The 16,427-nt window shown below is 38.1% G+C and overlaps 2 protein-coding genes across 6 annotated transcripts in view; both read left to right on the top strand.

The window, feature by feature from the left end:
- The first annotated feature begins 1,891 nt into the window (after window positions 1–1,891).
- Window positions 1,892–5,346, top strand: cox7a2a (cytochrome c oxidase subunit 7A2a). Its single transcript, XM_084096458.1, has 4 exons — window positions 1,892–2,038; window positions 3,092–3,181; window positions 3,824–3,908; window positions 5,143–5,346. Exons 1-4 carry the CDS (start codon window positions 2,021–2,023, stop codon window positions 5,199–5,201), a joined length of 252 nt encoding a protein of 83 aa, XP_083952584.1. The 5' UTR covers window positions 1,892–2,020; the 3' UTR covers window positions 5,202–5,346.
- Window positions 5,347–11,259: 5,913 nt separating this feature from the next.
- Window positions 11,260–16,427, top strand: part of col12a1a (collagen, type XII, alpha 1a) — an 84,460-nt gene continuing 79,292 nt past the window's right edge. For all 5 annotated transcript variants that reach the window (XM_084096030.1, XM_084096028.1, XM_084096029.1 and 2 more), the window contains exons 1-2: window positions 11,260–11,369; window positions 11,980–12,085. In XM_084096030.1, the coding sequence (XP_083952156.1) occupies window positions 12,016–12,085 (70 nt within the window). In that variant the 5' untranslated portion in view covers window positions 11,260–11,369; window positions 11,980–12,015. The remainder of the gene's footprint in view (window positions 11,370–11,979; window positions 12,086–16,427) is intronic.

Consider the following 16,427-nt stretch of genomic DNA (forward strand, 5'->3'; position numbering starts at 1 on the left):
TTGTGTATCAATGTGGTACAGTACTATCCTATTCAGTTTAATGTGATAATTGAGTTAGGTCAAAACAATTAATCTAAAAGTAGTCAATTGCATTACATAAAATGTGCAATGTAATGGAATACGTTACTAACTACAATTTTTGTCATGCAATTTGGCATCAGTAACTGACCATAAGTAAGTTATTAACCCAGCACTGCACATTGGTTATCAAATGTTTGGTGTCTGGCCAGATTACAGTTTGCTGGATAATTGTTTTCTTTTGTCTTGATTTGGCAGTGACATGTACTTTACACCTGTGATTCCTATACACTAGGTTACAACCTAAATTTGTGTCAAATATGAACAAACCCAACCGTTGGGTTCAATTTTAATAACATTTTGAACCAAAAGGTTGGGTTTGTCTGTATTAAACCCACATTTGGCTTCTCCTAAAGTTGTATACTGACTGAAGTGGACGGAATAATGACAAAACAAAATCAGCAAGATGAGCTTTTATTCAATTCGAAGTGTAACAAACATACTTATCAATAATGGTAATAACGGTATTTAACCAAACGCATTTTAATTGAACAACCAAAAGGTAAAAGGTCACTCGGCTATTCGAAGCGTTTTTTGAGTCATTTAATTGGAACGGACAGTCCGAACGAACCGATTCGCTAGAAAGAATCTAGCGAAATCGCTTACTGGAATCTAGAGCCGTTGAAAAACATATTTAAAGGAGAAGTTCACTTTCAAAAAAACTTTTGCTGATAATTTACTCACCCCCATGTCATCCAAGATGTCCATGTCTTTCTTTCTTCAGTCGCAAAGAAATTAAGGTTTTTGATGAAAACATTCCAGGATTTCCCCCCATGTAATGGATTCTATTGGGACCCAAACGGTAGAAGGTCCAAATGACAGTTTAAGTGCAGCTTCAAAGGGCTTTAAACGATACCAGACGATGAATAAGGGTCTTATCTAGCGAAACGATCGGTCATTTCCAAAATAAATAAAAAAGTTTAAGTTTTATAAGCACAAACGCTCGCCTTGCTCTGTTCTGTGATGCGCGTTGAAGACGTCACGTAATACGCAATTACGTTGAAAAGGTCACGCTTGACGTGTTTACGAATGTGCGGAAGGAGGACCATATACACATTTTCAAATGTATTTGTGTCAGTTTATCGTTTAAAATGCCCATTTCGTGTGCGTATCCTCGGTGTTTTAATATTAAAAAGCCAAAAAGAACATTTTCTTCAGGACAGAAATTTTTCAAGCGTGACCTTTTCAACGTAATTGCGTAATACGTGACGTCACGAACGCACATCACAGAACAGAGCAAGGCGAACATTTGTGCTTATAAAACTTAAACTTTTTTATTTATTTTGGAAATGACCGATCGTTTCGCTAGATAAGACCCTTATTCATCGTCTGGTATCGTTTAAAGCCCTTTGAAGCTGCACTTAAACTGTCATTTGGACCTTCTACCGTTTGGGTCCCAATAGAATCCATTACATGGGGGGAAATCCTGGAATGTTTTCATCAAAAACCTTAATTTCTTTGCGACTGAAGAAAGAAAGACATGGACATCTTGGATGACATGGGGGTGAGTAAATTATCAGCAAAAGTTTTTTTGAAAGTGAACTTCTCCTTTAACGGCTCTGCTGGAATCGTTTTTGAGTCATTTGGGACGCATAGTCCGAACGAACCGATTCGCTAGAAAGAATCTAGCGAAATCGCTTACTGGAATCGTTTTTGAGTCATTTGGAACGCATAGTCCGAACGAACCGATTCGCTATAAAGAATCTAGCGAAATCGCTTACTGGAATCGGTTTTGAGTCATTTGGAACGCATAGTCCGAACGAACCGATTTGCTATAAAGAACCGGATCTCTCGGCTCTCCTGTCCAGCAGGAGGCAGTGATGCGCTGTTTATTCTGTTTATTCTGCGTCAGATTCGAGCTGAAGAAGGAAGTGACATAAGTGTCCTTGTGCTGGTGCGGCTTCCTGAACATCACGATCTGAAGGAGAAATCGTCCATCACCATGTTTAGGCATTTAAGGGTGAGATTTCAAATCTTCATGTCATTTATCATTGCATTTATCTGGCGAAAGCGATTGAACATCTTCTCATAACTCAGCCTGATTAGATTTGGCCAGAATCAGAAACACTGTTAGCCTAGTGACGTTAGCAGCTCTCGTGACCTCCTGCCCATTGCGGAAGATTATTAAGCATTTGTGTATATTTTAGTTTATTAACAAAATTACCGTCTAAGAAGAAAAAAAAAAATACTGTATTAGTATATTGATATGTAAATCCATGTAATTACTTTCACCAGTCTCTCTTAAACTCGATAAACTGGGAGTTTCCTGGAGAGATTTAAGCTTTTGACGTTTATTATCATTATTAACTGATTATGTACGTGAGGGTTGTTATTGATATTTGACACCTGTGTGTGTGTGTGTGTGTGTGTGTGTGTGTGTGTATATATATATATATATATATATATATATATATATATATATGGTCAAAAAAGGATATATATGAAAGATCAGAAGGATAAACCATGCAGATTTATTTTTTACAGCCATTTTTGATCATATTTACCAGGGGTGCCATTAATTCTGACCACAACTGTATATGCGTGTGTGTGTATATGGATATATGTATGTACTATATACTGTATATGATCAGTGTAGGTTCAGTGTAAACGGATGAACAGAGGTTTTAGTGCGCAGAAGTGTTTTTCTCTCATTTATGGAAGCTTGTTTCTGCCATGTAATAATAATAATAATTCAACTAATTGCGACTTTTTAATCTCACAATTCTGGCTTTTTTTCCTCAGAATTGAGAGGTTACATTTTGTGATTCGGTTTTTCCCCCTGAAATTTGTTGCAGAATTCCGAATTTATAGGTATATTTATAGATAGAAATATTATAGAAATTTTTGTGTGACAAAAACTTTGAATTTCAAGGGAAAAAACATCTGAATTGTGAGAGAAAAAGTGACTTTTTATTTTATTTTTTATTCTGTGGTGGAAACGATCTTCTTCGCTCTTTTGATAGTTCTGCACATGACTTTGCAATATTAAGCGTTTGCTGTTGTCGTCCTCCAGACCCTGCAGCAGTTCTCCAGGAGGACCGTGTCCAGTAGCGCACCCAGACAGCTGGAGAACAAAGTCCCGGGAAAGCAGAAGATATTTCAAGTTAGTTCTGATCTAATCCAAATGGACATTTAGTCAAATCCTACGATTTCGCAGGTTTAGTTACTAGATCTTTTTATTCCTCTTTGGCACTCGCTAATGGTAATGTATAAGTTAAGATTGTAATTTGTTCCCAGGTTCTGGACTGATATTGTGGATGAACAGATAAGTACGAAATGATTCGCTAGTAGGGTTCACTTGTATAGTAGGCTGTATATTACTAATCACTGCATGTGTCATAATACTGAAATAGTATGAAGTGTCAAATTAAACAAGTAGTTTAAAGCTTCACTGATTCTATAACTGCGATTTCACTGGCTTTGATGCTGGAACTTTCTGCTTACGGCAGTCTGGCGCTGAGTTAAGGATGGCTGTTGTATTATAATTCTTAAGAATAAAATATTTTTACTATGTGACTGAGATCAATCTTGAATGTTCAGTTTGTGTTGGTGGTCTCGCTTACAGAAGTCAAATTGAGCAAAATAAGCTATTAAAGGAGATCAGTAGCATTATTCTTACTTCCTAAAGTGGAGAATCAGAATTAGGCTTTTCTTCTTTAAGCTGTTTTTATGCTTCACACTTGTGTCCCCTTAAAAGTAAGTGTTGAAGTATTGAATGCTAATATGTCATTTCTGCTTCTTTCAGGAAGACAATGGCTTGCCGATTCATTTGAAGGGAGGCGTCACAGATGCTCTCTTGTACAGGGCGACTATGGCCCTGACTGTCTTTGGTAAGCTTTATATATTTGGCTTGCCATTTTGGTCTTCATTTATGTTACTTGTGCTTTATCAGTCTTTTATCTGGAAATCCATTGACATTGGGACGAAGTCATAATGAAGGCACACAACATTAACAGTTTAATCTTTTAAAATAGAATCAAATTAATTCAACAATTCCTTTAATTTTTTTGGCAAAAATGCAACACAACTGAGGTTTACTGCTAAAATTAAAACATGTAAGAAAAATTGTGTAATAAAAAAAATAAAATTAAGTTTCATACATCTACAATGATCATGCCAGCCGTCATGCTCCCAAACGAAACCACATAAAGGTAGTTCTTGCATATTGTGTTTTATCCCAGGTTATGTGATCTGAAGACGTGTGTGAGTGATATAATCCACGGCTAGCTGTGCATTAAACGATTTTAAATCACGACGTGGAGGCAAAGAACCACCTGACGTGAAGCGGAGTGCATTAAAATGGTTTAATGCACAGCTAGCCGTGGATTATGACGCTTATACCATGGTAATTTGCCAGCATTGACAACTTAAAGCTGTTATTGATGTTTGCAGCGCAATATTTGACCGGAAGGATAAAACTGACGGTTATTTTCATCAGTTACGACTCGTTAGATCCAGCATTCTGCCCGCTCTGAATCAAACGTAGTGCGTAAGATTACATTTATTTGAATGAATGAATTCTAGCATTTATTTGAATTCATTATCGCGAGAGTGAGATGAGAGATGTGTGTGTGAATTACCTGCATCTGTTCAGCATCTCTCTCTATTAACAACAAAACTTCAAAACCAGCGATGTTGCCCTCTCAATGCTGAGAGATAAAACGTGGCGATTCAGTAGCGGAGCTGTTTTATTAATAAATGTCGTGGGGCAGCGATAAGTTTCATAAGTCTTAGAATATAGCACACACAACGTTGAAAGGGCTGCTTTTATGGTGCTTTTTCGTCCTTTGTGGAGCAGGACAGGTGTTTTTTTTTTTTTCAGTTGGTGAAAAATGACAGCATATTAGCATTCTGATTTGTGTATATGATCGCGAAACATGATCAGATGGTCTAAGTATTTCTAAAGGTAACCGCAGCAATACAGTTGCTTACTCTTCATTGTCTGTCTTTACAGGTTGTTCAGGGTTGTTGGTTGTTTTGTACTTTGTACTCTTTCCAGTGTACAAAATGAACTGAATATGTATTTATTTCCTCTATAAACACCAACTCTTCTTCTCTCCTCAGGGTGCGGTTATGTGTTGTATTCATTGCTCGACGCAGCACTGCCCAAGAAGAAGAATTGAACATGCCTCTATTCATGTGTCTGAGTTGTAAAGATCTCTAATCCTCAGAATTATATGTCTTGTCATTTATTTTGAGTACATTGGATTCATATTTATTGATTGTACTATAAAGCGCAATCATTATGTAATAAAACGTTCCACTGTACTGTGTCTTTGTGTTTTAACTTCTGCTCTCAACTATATTTTCACTACATTTCATTAGATTTAAAGTCAGATAAAGCAGAATATTTTCTTCCGTATTGTGATATACCCGAGTGTAACGGATTATCCAATAAGAAAGAATGTTGGGTGGAGACTTGGTTCAATGAATCTGTTGTTGATTGGTTGAGATGTGGGCTTGTCAGATGGAGGAGAGCTTGCAGGGGCGGAGTCTAACCGGACTAAATGATTGGAGAAGTCACCATACATCACCAGAAAGAAATCTGTCATTTTCAATGGAAGATCCAATGGTATTTTGAGGTAAAAAATAAAAATGAAACCTATACATGGATAATTTGGTTTACAATAAGATCTATAGCATATATTTAGAATATAGTGTGATTTTTATATATATACACGCATGCATGCATACGTACATTTCAATACAGCATCGTATCTTGATCCCATTCTTTGCTGTTAAAAACACACTATGCACTTCATAACATGATAATTGTTAGCTATACACTAAACAAATTTTTTTTTCATGATTTGTTGTCACAACTTTTTATCTTGTCAAATCAACTTAGATAATGTGGTTCAGATAACAATATTGAGTTTCTATTTATTAAACCAATCTCCTTTGTTGTCTCAATTTTTTTCTTTAAATGAACTTCAAATTTTAAGGCAACCAGGTGACCTAATTTTTAAGTTAAACCAACAATCATTTTTACAGTATACTGTGTAGTATATTATAATTCTGTTATGTAGAAATATAGCATGCTAATAGTATGGTTTGCAACAGTTCAACAAATAAGCCAAAGTTTGCTCAGTAGTGTTTAAATGTAACATTCCTACAGTTTGGTGGATTTTGGACTGTGCTGGGTTGTTTAAAAAAGAAGCTAAAATTAAATTATTTTTTGTTTTGAGGGAGAAAATGTCTGTCCCATAAAGACACACTGGTCAATCTTAGGAGAAGATTTACATTTAGGAAGAATTTTAATAGATATACAAAATCTATTTAAAAAGAAGAAGAAATATTTTCATGTCCAATGCAACAGGGTGAATGTTATGTTGCTAACAGATAGGACTAAAAAGAGTAAAAAAAAAGAAAAATGTTTATATCTATCTTTGCTCTTGGAGTTGCTTTCCCATACTGATTGAAACTCTTCAGATCCTATAGCAATCAATAATAAAAGTTCTCTCTCTCTCTCTCTCTCTCTCTCTCTCTCTCTCTCTCTATAAGATATCTTCTGTGGACGTCTCAGGACCAAAACATTTTTCATCCAATCATTGAATTCAGTCTGAATGCAATGATAGGATGTCCTGCCTGCCAACGTAAGTGTTTGCATAACTCCTCGCACCGGCTCATGTGTGGCTTTGAAGACGCTCTGAAGGGAGGGTGGGATCTCATGCTTTCAAAGCTAACTTGCTATTGCTAGCCTCTCCGAAACTGCCTATCTTTAAAGGGTTTGTTCACCCAAAAATTAAAATTCTGTCATCATTTACTCACCCTCATGCCGTTTCTCAACCGTAAGACTTTTGTTCATCTTTGCGACACAAAGTAAAATCATAAAACTTATTCATATGAATTACGATACGATACAATTAAACTTTATTGTCATTTAGCAAAGTACAGGTACAGGGCCAATGAAATGCAGTTGACATCCATCCAGAAGTGCAAAGAAGCATTAAGTACCAAGTGCAGGGAGAGTATGGCTGTGTAGACAATAGAGATAAATAATGTACAGTGTATAGTTGGGTAATACAGTTTTTCCAAATGACATGTCTACAGAGATAAGTGGCAATATAAACAGGTAAACAGTGCAGTAATGAAAAAGTAAACAGGTAAACTAGTAGCAGCTAAAGTGCAAATGCTAGACAGGAGGTGAAGTTTTATTCAGCAGAGTTACAGCCTCTGGAAAGAAGCTGTACCTGAGCCTGCTGGTGCGAGAGCGCAGGCTCCTGTAACGCCTGCCAGATGGAAGTAGACTGAAAAGACCATGGTTTATGTGGGTGGGATCCTTAACAATAGATTTGGCTTTATTTGTACAGCGTTTGTGATATGTGTCGTGGATTGATGGGAGTTGTGAGCCAATAGTCCTTTGAGCAGATTTCACTACTCTTTGTAGTGCCTTGCGATCAGCAGCATTGCAGTTGCCATACCATACAGAGATGCAGTTAGTGAGTATGGTCTCGATGGTACAACGGTAGAAGTCTGTTAGAATCCTAGGGCATAGGTGTGCTTTCTTCAAAGTTCGTAGAAAGTGAAGGCGCTGATGTGCCTTCTTCACCAGACTGGAGGAGTTGAGAGACCATGAAAGATTTTCAGTGATGTGTACTCCAAGGAACTTAAAGCTAGACACACGTTCCACCTCAGCACCGCTGATGTGGAGGGGGATGTGGGCCCTGCTCTTCGCTCTCCTGAAATCCACAATGATCTCCTTGGTCTTCTGGGTATTGAGTGCCAAGTTATTGTTTTTGCACCACAGAGCTAGGTGCTGCACCTCATCTCTATATGCTGTTTCATCCTCCTCTCTGATCAGGCCCACCACTGTGGTGTCATCTGCGAACTTGATTATAGCATTGGAGCCATAAACAGGGGCGCAGTCGTGGGTGAAGAGGGAGTAGAGCAAGGGGGCTCAACACGCAGCCCTGTGGCACGCCAGTGTTCAGGGTGATGATGGATGAGGACAGACAACCTAATTTAACAGTCTGGGGTCTGTTAGTAAGGAAGTCCATAATCCAGCTGCAGAGTGAATTGCTGATGCCAAGATGACTGAGCTTGGAGATCAGCTTGGAGGGGATCACAGTATTAAATGCTGAACTAAAATCAATGAACATCATCCTGACATATGTATTGGGGCTATCCAGATGGGTGAGTGCCAGATGGAGTGCTGTGGTGATGGCATCCTCAGTTGATCTATTGCGTCGGTAGGCAAATTGATATGGGTCCAGTGTAGCAGGCAGACATGATTTCAGTTTTGAGAGGACCAGCTTCTCAAAACATTTCGCAATGATGGGTGTCAGTGCAACCGGGCGGAAGTCATTCAGTTCTTTGGCTGTAGAGTTTTTAGGCACCGGAACAATAGTCGCAGATTTAAAGATGTGTGGGACTGTTGAGTGTGCCAGAGACATGTTAAAGATGTTGGTAAAGACACCAGCCAATTGCTCCGAGCAGGCTCGCAACAGACGTCCGGGGACTCCATCAGGGCCAGCAGCTTTCCGAGCATTCACCCTGCCCAGGATGTTGCATACCTCTGAGGTGGAAAATTGGAGTATGTCCTCGTCCGGTGAAACAGCTGGCTTGCAGGCAGCCTCATTGTTTTCTCTGTCAAATCGAGCATAGAAGTGGTTCAGCTCGTCTGGAAGGGAAGTAGTGGAGGGTAGAGGAGAGTTGCAGGGGGATTTGTTGGTGATTGTATGTAGGCCTTGCCACATACGCCGGGGGTCAGAGGAGTTGAAGTGCTCTTCAATCCTTTTCTTGTAGTGGAGTTTGGCCCTGGATATTCCTTTCCTCAGGTTGGATCTGGCTGAGCTGTACGCCTCCTGGTCTCCTGACCTGAAGGCTGCATCTCTAGCCTTGAGGAGAAGGCGAACTTCTTTGTTCATCCAGGGTTTCTGATTAGGGAATAGTTTTACTGTTTTATGTGTAGTCACTCCCTCTACACACTCGTTGATATAATCCAAGACAGAGTTGGTGTATGTGTGAATGTTTGTTTGGGAGTCTATAATGGCGTCAGCAGAATTGAGCGGTTTAGTGTAGTTTAGTTTATTTTCTTTAGAGACAATCGTTTTATATGATGAACATACTGAATTTAGGCTTTTATTCACATATAAAAATTCAACAGCGCAGCAGACAATAACTGAAGCTCCACCAAATCTGCTTGATGCACTCATTGGTAAAAAAAAACAAAAAAAACCTCAAACGTGCTGCGTAACACAAGACTGAACCTCATTGGTTCTTGCTGAAGCTCAAACGAGCTGCGTAACAAGACTGAACCTCATTGGTTCTTGCTGAAGCTCAAACGAGCTGCGTAACAAGACTGAACCTCATTGGTTCTTGCTGAAGCTCAAACGTTCTGCGTAACACGAGAATGAACCTCATTGGTTCTTGCTGAAGCTCAAACGTTCTGAGTAACACAAGACTGAACCTCATTGGTTCTTGCTGAAGCTCAAACGTTCTGCGTAACACGAGAATGAACCTCATTGGTTCTTGTTGAAGCTCAAACGTTCTGAGTAACACGAGAATGAACCTCATTGGTTCTTGCTGAAGCTCAAACGTGCTGCGTAACATGAGAATGAACCTCATTGGTTCTTGCTGAAGCTCAAACGTTCTGTGTAACATGAGAATGAACCTTATTGGTTCTCGCACATCAAGCGAACATGCTTGAGGTTCCGTTTACCACAACTGATGTGTGAGTTGATAAAAGTTCATATGTGAATAAAAGCCTAAATTAAATCTGCTGATCATATAAAGCGATCATCTCTCTTCAGAAAATTTGGACTAAACCACTCAATTCATATGGATTAGTTTTACGATCTCTTTATGAACTTTTTGAAGCATCAAGGTGGTAGTTGCATAGCTGTCAATGGAGGGACAGAAATATCTCAGATTTCATTAAAAAGATCTTCATTTGTGTTCCAAAGATGAACGAAAGTCTCACGGGTTTGTAACGACATGAGGGTGAGTAATTACTGACTGAATTTTCATTTTTTTGGTGAACTATTTCTTTTAGATTTTAAATGTCAAATGCTCCAATGCAACAATGTAACTGGAGCTCGGGGGATATAATTATTCTGCGCAATAAAAATAGGTCAAATGTCTTATGTCAAAGAGAATAGGTAAATGTATATACTAATACTCAAAATGGCTAATTTAGAAATATATAAATGTAACCTTTATTTCAAAGTGTAGTTTGCTTGGGGACATTTGCCTGTCAAGTGCTTCAAAAAGTTTATTATTATTATGAAATAATCATTATGAATTTGTGTAAATTTGGTTATATATGTGCATGAAAAACCATGTGGCATAAAACTTGATTAACATTTTACATAAATAGTTTAATGGAGACATAAAATCCACCAAACTGTAATGACCCACAAACATAAAAGTAATAACTTCACAAGTTGGTAGTTGTACTTAGTATTTATGAGAAAATGGATTTGGTAAAACAAACAAACAAACAAACAAAAAAAACGCCATTTGTATGACTTGATAATATCTCCCTCTACCGGCAGTTTACGACACACTTAAAAGTATATTCTACATAGGCTACCTTACCATCCGCAGCGAAGAAGGTGTTTGAGTAGCCTACACAGCTGTGGTGTGTGATTTATCAAGCAGCCTGACTCTCAGTCTGACTTATCTGAGATATCTACTGTTGGGTCTCTCAGCACAGCAATCAACGAGACAACTCACCCGAAAACCGTGAAAACTTTCACTGATATATTCGCATACTTCGTTTGAAGTCAGCTTCGTTATTAACAAAGCTTTCGCGTACTTGTAGTGCAGATGTGCGACGACACTCAGTAAAACTGACAATAAAAATGACAATAGGCCTACAGTAGGCTACTGAGGTAGGCTTACTGAAAGATTGTGCTAAATTATTAAATTACGTATGTTAATAAGCCGATTTCACAAATAATTATAGGCTATTTCATTCTGATTTTTTTTTCCCGAGTGCCCAAGTTTTCTGAGCAGACTCTGAGACATTATTATGGAATTCGCAATTACATTTTTTTCTTCACATTTTTATCTCATTTAAGTGAATAGCCTATTAAAACTGAAACCCCAGCCCATTCTTCCATCGGTCTCGTATCTCAGATTTAGAAGTGGGAGCTCCATTCTTGAGGAATTTCGTCAGGGAGTAAAGTTTGGGAACAGCCCTCTATTTAGGGTCAGGTTGTGCCGAGACACCTCCCATTCTCACAGAGGTTTCCCCCAGAGCTGGAGGAGCGAGAGGAGAGGACCTCATTCTGGACTTCACTTTCCCTCTGTGACACTGACGGACTTCAGCAGGTCTTCATCAGGTCTGTGTCCTTACTTCATTCAGTCAGTTCTTTAGATTCGCATGGCATTTATAATTTACGTCTTCAGTGAATGAAATAAACGTTAAACAAATATTACTCGTATTTAATGTAAATATTCAAATATTTAATGTCTGAAAATTCCTGGTGAGTTGTGATTTGTTTTGGATGTGACACGTTTAGTGGATTTATTCACAATTCATAAAAGTATTGCATGTTTCTTTAGCACTGCTGCGTCTTCTTTATGAAATGTGAGCAAATAGGCTACTAAAGGAAAACAGTTTTATATGTTTAAATGTTTAGCAGAAATCATACTGAGATGATTATTAATTTACGTTAGTCCCATCTATAGCCTGTTAATTACATGAATGGTTTTGCACATTCACTGCACTTGTGTAAAGCTCCACGTGGTGGCGCTCATGATCCGCAATGCAAATCTCAGTCTCATTGAGAAGTAATTCTGCACTGTAATTCTGTCTAATTGTCATTTACATGTTCATTGTTTAAACGAGTGTTTAGTGCAGAATAAAAATACTAAGCACACTAAGAATGAATTAAAATAATGTACTGCAGAAATAAAGTTGATTTCTTTTCTTTCTTCTTCTCTTTGTAGATTAATGAATGAGCTGCTGACTGAGTCTGTATAAACATGAAGATCAGGCTGTCTCTGGCCGCTGCTGCTCTCTTTACTCTATTACTGAACTCAGTAGAGGCTCAAGGTATAGTTCATGCGCTCTATCTCTCTTCTTTTTAAATACAATGAAATATGTTTTTGGACACTAAGTATATACAACCTTTACTTTTTGAATATCTTATATTACGCTGTATTAATACTTAGACCATACTTAAGTTATATACTTGACTTCTACATAGTTACGTACAATAGTATAGCCTATATCCATAGATTTATAGAAAGACAGATATAGTTTAAAATCTATTAAGATAACCTTATAAAGTAAGTGCTAAATTTGTTTAAAAATGTTACTCTTCATGTTAAGTGTGATTTCAGTGCCCCTAAAGACACACACACACACACACACACACACACACACACATTTGCCATTTGTTGCGAGGCGTTCCTATACGGCGCGAAACAAAGCAGTCTGGGATGGTCTTCACCTCCTCTATGAGTCAGTTATTGTCCAGTGTATTATCACAATAATTACATGAAGAGCTGCAATGAAAACATTACTACAAAAGCATCATTATTAAACAGCAGAAAAAGGTTAAACTACAGACCTTGTATTGATTTTTGCAGTATAAGTTACTATAGGCTATTTTTAAAAGCTCAAAAGATTTCTTACGGCAGAATTCGACCGTTTTTGTTTTCTTGCACGGACTTAATTCTCTTAAGTCAAACTCAAATGTGCCGTAATCATGAGTTAAAAGATATGCCAAAAAAGCTCTTAGTTTTGAACTTTTTCACTGCACACTGTGATCAGGGTTGCCAGATCCAGAGAAAAATCCAGCCAGAAAACCGACTCAGAAGGAATGAAAACTTGCCCTTTTTTTTCTTTTCCTCCAGCGTCCAATCACAGATGACAGCAGCGGGATTCCCATAAAGGGCCTTAAAATAAACATTTTAATAATATTTAATTTCTTTTACAATTTATAGCTTGACTAGTTTATATGTATTGGCATATTTAACCTGTATTTTATACCTTTATATATTTATTTTTTAAGCGCTTTGCATGATAGATTATTTAAAATGTGAGATATAAATCTGAATAACAGTGTCACAACATGTGTTACTCTGACATAGCTTTCCATAAATTCCTGTCTATAAGCTAGTTTTTGCCTTAAAACTCGTATTGTCATTTCACTCGCAATTCCTCTTACATTAAATTAAAATCCTATCTGATATTTTCTGAGTTGGCATTTTCAAAACAGCCCAGTTGTGCCTGTATCTGGAAATACTTCAAATACTTCAAATTTAAAAATGCATACTTTAGTTATGCTTTACTAAATCAGCTACAGTAGTAAAACGGATAAGTGTTTTCCCCCACATGATTTGAAGTGGTTCCAGTTTAAGTGGGATGTGTAATTAAAGTCACCACACGGCATCAGTTCAGCCCAGTGACGGCTGTCTCGGGAGAAAATGATGTGAGAACGTGAGGATGGAGTCTGATTCAGCTGGAAAATCAAATGGAAACTTCCTTTTTTTTGTTTTGTTGCTGTAACAGAATGGAAAGATGTAACACGAGCGGGCTGAACTAGTCCTCAGACAGCACAAAGACAAAGAGCCTTTTTTAGGTTTCCTGCAGCCGCCGCTCACCAAAACGCTGAGTTGCAATCCATACGGAAAGTTAATATGCAGTAATGTTTAATGTCAGCACATGTTGCGAAATTACTTTGGCATCTGTTCGGCTTCTCCGGGAGACTCCAACCTGGCAACGGCACAAGCCCGAAAGAAATGCCTGACTGGCTGGAGGTTACTGACGCGGGGCAGACTTTCTCTCATGAGAGAAACACTCTCCCGACGGGCCTCCTCATCCTGAAGTTTCCCGAAACTCAACCCGAGCAGACGTTTGCGTGTCCATTTCGTTATTAAACTGTCAACAGTCAACAAAGCTGTCCGACTGCATTATTTCACAGTCCACTGAGCTGGTGTTTAAGCTGGCGTCTTAAGCACATGGTAGGTGGTGTTTGATGCACGGTTTGCGCGACACGTCCCGTAAGATGCCTCGGCTTGACCAATCAGTGAAGACTCGTGGGTTCGGAGAAGGGCAGAGGCCTGTTCGGACACAGACCGTTTGAGTTTGATGCGTCAGGTTGGTGAGCCTTCTTTCTCCAGCAGGTCGTGTTCTTTGTCGTTTTCCTGGTGTGTTTCCTCCATCGTTTATTTTAAAATGATATTCTGCTTGCTCTGGCCTCCATCCACGCACACGTGTCTTTCCACCCTTCTTTTTCTTCGTGCATGGGACGTTTTGCCACGTCCTCATCATTATCCAGCTGGCCGTTAGGTAGAGAAGAGAACAGAGAAATTAAGAACAGTAGTGCATGGAAAAAAGAGGATCAAGGTTTCTACAGGAACGATCTGCTCTTATAGATGATGATAAATCTATAGCAGACTCTGTGGATCTTCATCACCTTGTTGATGAAGAGTGGGAATAAATCCACTAGTTTGATCATCTTAAAAATAAAGGTTCCAATTAGAAACAAATGTAATTCTCTACACGAATCTTACTTAGATTTTGTCTTGTTTTTTTTCACTACAAATATCTAAACATTCTTAAATCAAGATTAAAATTGACATGAGAAGCAAAATGATTAAATATATTAAGTCTAGCTTTCTTAAAAATGAAGTGAGTTTATACGACGGGGATGTTGAATGCTTGAATCTGATTGGTTTATGAACGTTCTAAGGTTAGAAAATACAAGGCTAAAGTAGTTCCAGCAGGTCTTGACCGCATTACAGTCACCACGCCAAATGATTTCAGAAATTTCAGAGTATACAACAGCAAAAGAACCAAAACCCACAACAGCAAATAAATATAGTAAACAATAGAATAAAAACGACAAATTATTTCCATGTTTTTTTGCCACAAAATTACGTTTTATTATGTACAGAAAGCTTATACTCTCTCCTGCTCTCTCCCCCACTCAAACACACACACATACAGTACAGACACACACTCGCACAGAAAAGTGTTGTCAGCGCTGCTCTGACAAATTCGTCAGTAAAATAATTTAACAACTACATGAACTTCTCATTAGCGAGGTAATAACGGCGCTGTTCTTGGAGCAGATAAACTTACAGCTTCGCTATTAGTAGAGACGCTGCTGCCGAACACTGTCGAGAGACTCGCAGACTCAGGTAATTTACACACGCTCTCTGTAACTCAATAACTGCATCAATAACTGCATTAGTCTGCTATCAGTGGCTGAAGTCTCCATCACACACTCTAAAATGAAGTTTTGGAATTAGCAATGGAGGTGTGGGATGAGACGCGTAAGAAATTAGTCCTACACACAAGAGTGTTTTAAGGATAAAAACCTGACAAACGTCTTGAAATACATCATCTGAACAATGTTTTGAGATGTGGGAACTGTAGTATAAGTGGAATAATTGACTCCCGGCACCCGAGTTGTGCATTAGTTTTCTAATAATTCAACGGCACGTTGTCAATTATTTCTTACTTATGCTTGCAACAAGATAAAATGCCAACGGTGTGAGAAAAATAATCATGTTTTCCAGAAAATGTTTTCTTTTTTTAAGCAAAAAACAAAAAAAACAATCAGAAAACAAGACAAAATATCTTCAAATTTTGCTTCTCAAGAAAATGTATGTTGATTTAAGAATGTTTAGATATTTATACAGGAAAACAAGACAAAACACTAAGTCAGAAAACAATTTTTTTTGCAGTCTTAAAAAGCACGTTCTGGTGCTCTAAAAACAAAACATTGATCTGAAGAACTTTCTCCCAAAAAAGTTTCAATCAACCTTTATTTTTAAGTGTGCTGAACACTATTGTAATAATGCACTCTGCCAGTAAAATATACTAATTCCTTTCTGTGAAGTGAAGCATGTTTAATATCCTCTATTGGTTACATTTTGGATGAGATCAGCTGTTTTTCCTCTGCATTCTTTGCATTCAAGGCATTATCCTGACAGCAGGGATTTACATCAATCATCAGCATTCATGCATGCGGATGTAACATGGATGTTGAGTGCGTACTGTAAGTGGACATCATCTCATCCTCGTAGATCGCCGCCGGCAGAGATGAGATCCACCACGGTTTGATGTAGATCGCATGTCAATAATGTCTATGACAGAATATCATTTTGAAATACATTTGTAGCTTCTCTATGTGTTGTCCTTTGTGTACATGGAAACAGTGTAATAATAAGCAACTTTCTCATGTACATGTGCATGACACTTCGACAATCAGACGAATGTGGATATATTTCCTCCTCATATTTACGTGATTGTACGTTTTCCTTCAAACCTCTCAATTAGGAGTGTTGTCTTGTCACGTACGCCTTCTGTATGAAAAGGAACTACACAAAAGTCTGTCACGACAAGTTGTGTATTCTTTTTATGAGATTTGCAATGGATA

The sequence above is a fragment of the Abramis brama genome (assembly GCF_963993115.1).
Source record: "Abramis brama genome assembly, chromosome: 21".
Classification (NCBI taxonomy): Eukaryota; Metazoa; Chordata; class Actinopteri; order Cypriniformes; family Leuciscidae; genus Abramis; species Abramis brama.

Bases quoted from the DNA above. Each gene is read 5' to 3' on its own strand.
- cox7a2a (XM_084096458.1), top strand. The intron at 3,182-3,823 runs GTTAGTTCTGAT...TGCTTCTTTCAG, and splicing joins GAAAGCAGAAGATATTTCAA to GAAGACAATGGCTTGCCGAT. The intron at 3,909-5,142 runs GTAAGCTTTATA...TTCTCTCCTCAG, and splicing joins TATGGCCCTGACTGTCTTTG to GGTGCGGTTATGTGTTGTAT.